Source organism: Cephus cinctus, unplaced genomic scaffold (genome assembly GCF_000341935.2).
Source record: "Cephus cinctus unplaced genomic scaffold, Ccin1 Ccin1_scaffold0123, whole genome shotgun sequence".
NCBI lineage: Eukaryota > Metazoa > Arthropoda > Insecta > Hymenoptera > Cephidae > Cephus > Cephus cinctus.
In genome coordinates this window covers 2,333,547-2,343,316 of record NW_014332857.1, presented here as the reverse complement: position 1 = coordinate 2,343,316, position 9,770 = coordinate 2,333,547, and the positions used below count along the sequence as shown (strand labels likewise).

Here is a 9,770-nt window from a genome sequence, read left to right as displayed (position 1 = left end):
CCCCCCAAGAAAAAAAGGTACCCACATTCGTGAATCGTCGCAAAAGCTTCTGCTCTTTGCCTAGGGAATTTTTCTGGCCGTACTTTGACACCAAACTCACCTCGTTAAAATCCTTAATGGATCCCAGAGTAAAGAAATCGAGAATGGACCACGTTGGCGTAAATTATTGAGAAGGGTGGCAAAAAAATGAAGAACACGTACGAGGGTAAATAGCACGTGCGTTAATTTATATTATATTTGTTCATGAAAACTCACCTGTTCCACCCAGACGTTCGTCGTCATTATCTGGTTCTTCAGGTTCTGCAAAGAAAAAAAAAAGAGAGAAAGTAGTAGTAGGTGTTAGGAAAACAAAAATTTTTGAATAATTTTTATAATCCCATCCCTTCCACGGCGATTGATTTATCTCGTAGTTTCACTACCTATTACCTAGTAGTGCGTGTATACGTACGCGAGTAATATAGATATACGAACAAGACACTAGAAAAGAGAGAATGAGCGAGAGGGTCGCCCCCTGTAGGAAATTCCGATAAATCATCCAACCGAAGGTACTCGAGTAACTCGAAGCACACAAGCCGGCAATTTGTCTAGTGCTGGAATTTAGTCCCCACCCCTTGGAAAAGCAAGGAAAAAAAAAAGATAACTTTGAAAAGTTCTCCCTCCTGCCAGCCAATGGAGTGGAGTGGCGAGGGGGATGAAAAAGAGAAAAAAAATTGGGACGTCCCTAGGGGGGATGAAGTCGTGTATAAAGCATTTAAGGCCTGTAATTACATGTAATTGCCATAGTCACGAGCAGTTTAAGGGTTGGTACATGCTAATTACTTTGTTAAGACTCGGGCCCTAGCTCTCGGGCCCATCGAAATTAATAATCCAAAAGATATATTTTTGAGGGTTGCTCGCGATTCCCAAAATTATCGAGTTGACGAAGAAGTTAACACTGGCAGAAAGGGTTGAACTTGGGGCTCGGAGCTTTGTACTGGGGGATGACGGGTAAGGCGGTTCCTGCTCAGCCGGTGTATAGCGAGTTGTTAAGGGTTGCTTCGGGTAAACTAACCTCCGCCAAGGGGATACGGGCTGACGCACAATTAAGTTCCCTGGAAAGTTACCACTTCACGAATGCCCCCATATATATACCGTACCCACCGTAACAACCCCCTAGTAACCGGAACCTCCATACCATCTAAGACTGCAAGGGGAAAATCTTGGCTCTGCCGCCTTCCTTGCTTCCGCTTGGTATACGTAAATTCTCACCCCCACGCTGTCTAGGGGAGGTAGGGGGGGGGGAGTGATTAATAGTACGAATGTCCGAGCCGAAACGCGCCTTATCTACTTGGCGAGTGCCAGGCGTTGGTAGGACTGAGGTATACAGGAAAAATAGATCCCGGGCAAAAGCCCTAGTAACTTTTTACGTACTTAAACGGAGCTAGGGAATTTATGACAGGAGGCATCGATACCCTTACTGAAATATAAATTTCAGCCACAAGCACCCGTACCCTCGATTGTATTTACATACGAATTGAGCGCATTTATTCCCCTAGACTAGGGAATTTCTATCGAACTTTAATAATCGTAACTTCGTTCCAGCACGAATAAAATTTGACCGAGAAAACTGTCTTTCCTTTACGCACGTCCGAGCTTAATACATGGCGGATTATCCCGGTGAACGATTAAAAACGAAAATTTACTGATCCTATACCAGAGGGTAGTAAATACTTGCGATAAGACCAGGGTTAAACCAAAGCCGAAGTGATAAAGAATCAAGTGGATATGGATCAGGTGCAGGTCCTTTAGGGGTGGAAAAGACGAATATGAGTTACCTTAAGAGGAACTTGTATAAAGACAAAATTTAACGTCTGCCAACCGCTGAAACCCTAACTGAAATCCACCCTTACGGTCAATCGATTAGAAACCGGCATCTGGATACCGTGATAACGAAAAAATTCATCCCCTATCGTATTTAACAGCATACTAAAGAAATTGTTCTACCTTACCGACAGAGACGTTACATAATATACATAATATACAGCTACAATAATAGTATAGCCAGGGTGATTGGCTAGTGCTGGCTAGTATCGTGCTCAGTGACAGGGGTGGAAAGTCACCCCCCATGAAAAGCATCATCCCCCTTCCTCTATTTATTGGTTGAAGGTCTCAGACAGCCGTGAGGAAACGGCAAGGCGAGTTGGGGCCTCGTTTACGTGTGTAAGGAGCCTAATGCTATGGAAATTGGATGTCGAGGGAAGACAGAGGGATGGATAGATATGGGAGGTAGGATGGTTCGGTTAACTCGGGGGTAGTCGAGAGGTTCCCTCCGAGAGGGTTTCTCGTAGGGTTGTACCGTGAATACGTGTATGGCAAAGAGGGTGGTTATATAGATATAGATATACCGGCTTGCGGGATCCGATGAACGTACAGAGAGATGAGCTCTAGGTGTCTCGGGAAATTTCGCGGGGGTCTAGGTACTTCCGGCGATGGTCTTGAGAGTACATGGGGGTAGTAGAGGAGAGTCGGGGAATTGCGTTATATAGGGGTTGCCGGAACGTCGGCGTCCTGGAATCGAAAAGAGATGCAGGGTAAGGCCAATTGGTTTATACAGGGGGGAACATTTCTCTTGATGCAGTTCTCTATCCTGTTATACCTGTACACTACCCTTGGTGTACCGACGGGAGGGGGGTAGTTTCAACCCTTGAATATGCGATACAGGCTAAAAATTCAGACGCCAAGCTGCCTTTGGCAACGTTTCTGTATCTTCGAAAATATCCCTAGGCCAAACCGGAAGACTCTTCGATCCGGGAATCGATGTCAATGGAAAAGGAAAAGTTGGGGTATTTAATTGTACAGTGTATTTTCACCTTAAATTTAAGAGATGATATTGATGTTATTCTGGCTTACCATGAAATGGGGATGAAAGTGGTCTTTAGCTACAGGCTTACAACGGCGTATAATTGTACATATGAAGGGTAGTAGATGCTGGATTTATGGAATGATCCATCATAAAAAAAAAAGTAATCTCACCCCCAGCACGACGCTAGGGGATGGTAAAGCTTTAAACATTATCTCGTATTTACGTCCGTCTTCGTTAAGCTCAGTAACGGCCGGACGCTCATTGTCTTGAGGACAGCCTCGTAAATAAGGGTTAATTAAGGGCCAGGAGGGCCGACTGGACTTAACCCCTTGGACAGGAGTAAAAAAAGAGGCAAAAAATAGACGAGGGGATGAAGTTTCCTTAGGACGGTTAGTATGTCCATAGTCACCCCAAAAGAAATCCATAGCACGTTCTGGAGTTAGGAGGGCGGAGGGGGGGGGGAGCCTACCTCCATCGCCCTTAGCCAAAGCAAGTCGAAGTAGGCGGCGCTGAATTTTTTGTTGAGAGTTTTCCGCTTAGAACGGCACAACGTTACGGACCGGGACACTAGGGGTGGATAACGTCATCCCTCAATAAGTAGAAGGGTTGCTCCCGGGCTGACGGTTTTGTCGAAGATATTCAAAAACCGCTTAGCGCAGAAGGATAAGCGCTCGATAAGGTTCGGGCTGGTTGACGTACGGCGTTACGTTACGAACGCCCTCCAGCCGTCGGGACGGCACTGACAATGCAAGAGGACCCATGCTCCGTCGCGCCACCCCCCGCGACGTCCCGTCAACCCTTCAGTCACGAATATCGCCGTAACAGCATCCGCGCGTAGTCCGTATCTTTGCGAAGCACGCTTCGCTCGTCAAAGAAAACTCTGCTGGCCGGTTATAAATAAATCTTTTTCAGCGGCAAAAACTACCCCCGGCCACCTTTTACGAGCCGTCTAGGCAACCCTTAACCCGAAGCAATCCACTTGCGCCAGAATTTCACGTTCTCCGCGAGACCGTGGAATGTAATAAAAAATATATTTTTATTATTATACCGGAGCAACAAGCGCTTCCCAGGCGACAAGAGAGACAGCTGCGAACGCAGTTTCGTACTGCATGTCTACGAGTAAAACGACGAGAATGCTAGAATCGAAACTTCGATAAAATTTAACACGACCTTTTTTTAGGATACGAAAGGCAGTCTACCTATTTAACATTTTCACGGGGGAATTCGAATCAACCGCCCGTTACCACCCTTGTCCTCCTCGTTAACCCTCGCTTCCCACCTCTGCGCACGTACCTTGTACTTTCTGGTATACCGACGAGCATACCCAAAAACAATGCATTAATGTAAAGCATCTAGGGAATTATTATCGGATTATTCCTACAGAGCTCGCGCCTCTCCGTCGCTCTAGACATTTTCTAGTGGTTTTTCTGCGCTCTCGTTAACGTCGGCTTTGTCTAAGCATCCGTTACACCTCGTTATTTCGTACGGATGCGAAGGTTGTCTCTTTTTTTTTTTCACTTTGCTCATTCAATCTCACACCCCCTTTGATTTGCGTCTAACGACCATTCGTTATTCCTCTTATAACGTCGGGTACCCAACTTCCTGGCAGACAGTCTGACCACGGCAGGAGTTGTATTGGAGTAAGAAAATATCCCTAGGACGTTATTAGGGAAATTCGAGTGAGCTGGAAGGGGTGCGGTGTGACGGGACAAAAAATTAGATAAAAATAGAAAAATCTCTCCGCCTCGACCAATCCCGGCGATGAATAATACATGCTCTCTGGAATGCGTTAAATGAGGATTGAGGGTACGGAGCTGTAGGGGTTGCGAAGGGACGAGGGGATGAATGTAAAAATAAAGGGGAGGCGTCTGCGAATGGGGATTCAATGAAATTGAACGACTTCAAAGTTGGTGACACTCTTCGTGGTATTTGGTGGGGTGGGGTGGGGAGGGAGGGAGGGAGGTTGGTTGAGGGTTCAGTGAAGGGGTCGAGGATTCTCGGAACAGAGAGACGTATTAACCGGAAGTAGAAAAGTTTTAATTGCGTCAGCCGTCAACTTGCTATATAACCACCACTAGGAATCTCCTATCAAGACCCAACCTATTCCTAGGGTCCCTAGAACTTATCCCTTGTTCGTGATCCTTTCGTGACTAGTTTTATTCTCCGAGTGTACGTTTATGTGTAGATGCAGCTGCACCCCCCTCCTGTACACACGTAGACATTTGCGCATTCTCGCAGCTGCATATTCCTACTCAGTATTCCTGGCTCAAGTTCGCGTACCTTTTTACCCTCGACATTTTTCAGCGTCGACCCCACCTTCCCTGGGGACCCAGGGCTCTTCGACGAATGCCCCTAGGGAATTTTTCATATAACGGAAAGCGCACCAACCGCCATGGCCATATAATGAAACGAAGAAAGTTTTTCGGAACGGAGAAAAGAAAGTCCTACGAAACAGTACCAGCGGCTAGTTAAATACTGCATCTAGGGACTTTTTACGAACCCCTCGTACCATCCTCGTTAAACGGACAATGCCTTCCGCCGTTTTTCGATAAAACGGGGATGGAAAAAAGAAGTTTGCGAAAGAAAGACGGACGTCGATGCTGTACATTTGGAAATTCCACTGGATCCGCTTTTTGCTGGGGTTGTTTCTTGAAAAAAAGAAAGACTATCCTTGTCTTTCGGTAGGAACGACATAAACCAGGTAACGGGAGCCGGAAAATATCGCGTCTCGTAAAAAAAAAAAACCTCAAATTACCAGGAGCTCGTAAGAGGCTGCCAACCGTATCGTCCGATATGGTTTTTCTGGATCCTTTACGCATAATTTCCCATAAAGAATCTCCTGTTCTACCTACATTCTCATCCCATGGAAGTCCCATACCCACTCTTCTCTCTCTCTCTCTCTCTCTCTCTCTCTCTCTCTCTCTCTCTCTCGCTCTCTCGCTCTCTCCTCATTTTGGAGGTTCGCATCGAATATTAGTTTCATTATGCAAAGTTTTTTCATCGCGTTGATGGAGGCATAATGGCATTAAGGTCCGTGGCGAATACATTGTTCGTTGTGGCTGTCATCGACTTGGTACCGAGAGTGGGTGGTTAGGTACAAGATGGTGACGAAGGGAAAGAAAGAAAGCAGGGGGGGAAAGAAAGTGCCGACCCCCTGTTACCTTTGACGTGATCTTCTGTGCTTTCTTTGTCCGCGTCTGATATTCTCTCCCCCCTCTCAGCCCCCAGTCGTCCACGCCACAGCATCTCTCAAACTATACCCCCGCTGCTTTTAAGACTCCTCATTATTGCTTTTTCAACCCCCGACGTGAAAGCGTCGCGCCCTTATTGTCGGACATTTGTCTCTTATTGTGAACGCAACCTTTTTTTTGCCCCAGAATCTGCAACCCCTTTTTCTGAACCCTAGAGAGCGTCGTCCCACTCGAGGAATTCTCGCTTCGTCCCTTCTTCGCTTGGTTTCTGCGGTAAGGGATGCTGGGGAAAAAAAAAAAGAAAGAAAGCACGGAAATAAATATGGCCGGAATAAACAATGACGAACGTTCATAGCATTTTTTTCCCCCACGGTGACTTTTACGGGATTCTCGAAATTTCAACCCCTCGTATCTACCATCCCCTTGCCAATCCTCGCACGATCCGTTTCCCCGTTTGAATACTGACAAGCGTATAAAGAGATACCCCTGGGAGGTGACAAGGGTGGTTCTCGAAGGGAAAAAATAAAAAAATAAAATAAGGGTTGCTTCGTAGACAATATCGGGGGATGATTATTGGCTAGAAATTTTTTTTGTGAATTAATCCTCCTCGACGTACGAATCAACGTACCCGAGCATCGCCAACACGTGGGACGCTGAAACGTTGGGGGTTGATGAGATCGAACCGAAGAAATGAGGAATTTCGAGTAAGGGATGAAAAATAGACGAGGGATGCAAACACTTCCCTCTTCGAGAGAATCAAATTATTATGATGAAAGAGCGCCGCCGAGGACTCGCTTTGAAATTCATTAGTAAATTAACCTACCCTCTCCGGCTACTTCTGGTTTCATCCCTTAATTATCCAGCTGCCATAAGAATCCCTCCAGTTTCTTGCGAACCGTCAATTCCGAAACCTTTTACGTTTGCCTTCTACGCGAGCCCCTTCTCCACTAGATTTTCCCTAGATACCAACCCGAACTCTAGGGAATTCGAAACTAAAATCCACACTGATGTCAAATTGTCAATTTAAACTCTATGCAAGCTCCCCAGCAATTCCTACGGAATTTAATTGAATTCTCCGTCCGCGGGTAACGCGCAAAGAAATGCAAAGCCCAATGTGATCCACAATAATATCGAAGGGGATGAATTCCGTTTCCCCCCCCCCCGGTCCTCCCCTCGATCTCGAAAAGAATTTCATTATTCGATTACCATACAAAATTGCATTACCTGATCCTGTACGGATTGACTCGTAACAAGGAGGGATGAAAAAATTGCGTATACCGCAACCCAATAAAATTGTTAACGAAAAAAGTCCCTAGAACACTTCGATCCTGTGAACGACTATTACGGCGGTTACCACACCGACTGACGATCTAGTGACATATTCTAGGGCTGCCAGTTGTCTGTCGACCCGAATTTCTTTTTTTAATATGATTTAACGATACTGACCCACAGAAGGGATGGTGAATCTTGGTAAGACAGAAAGGGATGAATTTCAGAAGGTGGCAAGGAGGGTTCACAAACGGAGTTTTGTAATAACGAACACGAAAATGCTCTCGGGCCCCAAGGAACTTACAATGCGAATATTCAGCGGGCGATAACAACCCTTCGTCTTTATTACGCAACCTGCACCCCTCGTGCACCCCTAATACAACCTCCTGGCAACCCTTAGGTCTTAGACCTTTACGCGTCAAGGGTTGAATGGAAAACAGAAGCCAAGAACGATTGTCCGAGCCGCGGAACCTCTACTGTCGCAGAAATCCCTAAGGGTTGTTATAAAAAAAAGAACAGGACAAACACCTAGGAAAGAAAAACACTAGACTTTATAAGACACACATAGACTGTAAGCTATAGCGGCTGGGTAAACTTTTTCTCTCCTATAGGGAACTATAGCGGAAATCGTAATATTTTTCCTAGACTAGATACATACCTGCATGCGTCTTATCGGCTAGGGAATTTTTCGTTACTAGAAATAAGGTACAAGGGCGTGTACGATGGACGGTAAAAAATTATAATCTCGAAAGAGTAAAATCAAAATTATTACCACATTTACACGATATCGCTGATGCCGAATTTCTTGTCGCGAAATCCTTGTGAAATTTTTTAACGCTAACATGCAAATTCGCTCGTATTCCCTAGAATCGCCAAGGGGTCGAGAAAGTGTATTTGTCTAAAATACGAAACCATCGTAAAATCGTCTGACGTTAGCGACCTACGTAAGCGTAAAATTCTAAAAAGAAAGAAAAAAAAATAATAAAACCACAGACGATAGGGTTATAAGAAAGGAGACCGAGGAAGTAACGGCGAGGAAACGACCAATGGGGGATGTTACGAGTGAAATAAAAGGGTTGGCAGGGGAAAACAGTTTACTATTGTTTTGTTCCTATAATTCGCTTGGCCATTAATAAAAGCCCTTATCAGGGCCGTCTACCCTAATGCCAGGCACTTTTACTTCTCTCATCCCTTATTTCCAAGTCGCAAGGGATCGCGATGGCAACCATTCACCTCCCCCCCCCCACTTACACCCCACCCTTATTCAGCTACCCACCAACCAAACCATTCGGTATAACACCACACATCCAACTACGGAACCACCCCCAGTCCAGTTTCGCGCCACCTACACTTTGACCTACGTAATATCATCCGACCGAGTTTGCACTGCGACCGGAAATTGAAAAATTCCCATCTTCCCGAAGGAAGCAGAAACTCAAGCTTGGGGGTGGCTACCCCTCATTACTTCAGGCGAAAAGGGTTCCTTTCATTCTCCCGGTCACACTTGGCTAATCTGCTTCGAGCAGATATCCCAAACACAAGGCGATTCGGACGAGACGCAACTAGACCAAAATCATCCCCTATTTTCAACACTTCAGCCATACGTCGCTAACGTATAAAAGAGTCAAAGGGATCTGAAATGAATATTTTTTAACCCTCCAAAGCGACCAAATTTTTTCTTACGGTTTAGGGGATGAAAATAAAAATACATGTGATCAGACGCGGGGATAGGGTTTCAAAATTTTTTTTTATCTCGACCAATTAAATCAACCCCCCCCCTCCTCGCCTTCCATACGTACCAACACGTACGGGTGGAACACGATAGTCCCTGGGTAAAATAAAAAATTTAAAGACACGAAACGAGGGTGTCTCCGCCCCTGCAGTGACGATATTACCCAAGTGAAACCGACGGTAGTCGAGCGGGGGCTCTGCGGAAAACCGTGAGTATCCCGTAGGGGCGCAGTGGAATCGTAAATCCATGAGATTATTGCAAGGGTGGTTTGAAGTCGCCCGAGGAAACGGGACTGTAATCGTACCGAGGGAGGGTCGAACTGGGTTGGAGTCGAAGGTGGTTGATATTCTCCCGACGCACCAGTCATACAACCGCACCCCCCCCCCGCGCTAAGGGATGATCTTGAAGAAACGTTATAAAATGCTACCTTGGGTGAAAGGTAGTACGTATTATCATTATCATCCTCTTATTGCATCATCCCTCCTTCACGGTATAGGGAAACCACCCTTAGCCACTGTTGTTACGTCGCCGATCATCCCCCTCTGGTATCGAGACACTCGTGTCCCTAAGTGCTATCGTTTCCTGGCTGCTTAGGGGTGACATATAGACACCCTCTCACCTAAGGGTGAAAATCGATCCCTTTCTACGAAGTTGGTGCATCTTCAAGATATTGGTCGATTGGTGCCGTAGCTACCCTTAAGGTTTCAGCCCTGAGCCGTCCACCCCCCCCCCCCCC

At 46.0% G+C, this 9,770-nt stretch overlaps 1 protein-coding gene across 2 annotated transcripts in view; it reads right to left on the bottom strand.

Annotated features, from left to right (window-relative positions):
• Positions 1-9,770, bottom strand: part of LOC107275136 (acetylcholine receptor subunit alpha-like 1) — a 68,906-nt gene that overhangs the window by 24,762 nt on the left and 34,374 nt on the right. For both annotated transcript variants that reach the window (XM_025079838.1, XM_015754969.2), the window contains one exon: positions 256-300. In XM_025079838.1, coding sequence (XP_024935606.1) covers positions 256-300 — 45 coding nt within the window. The remainder of the gene's footprint in view (positions 1-255; positions 301-9,770) is intronic.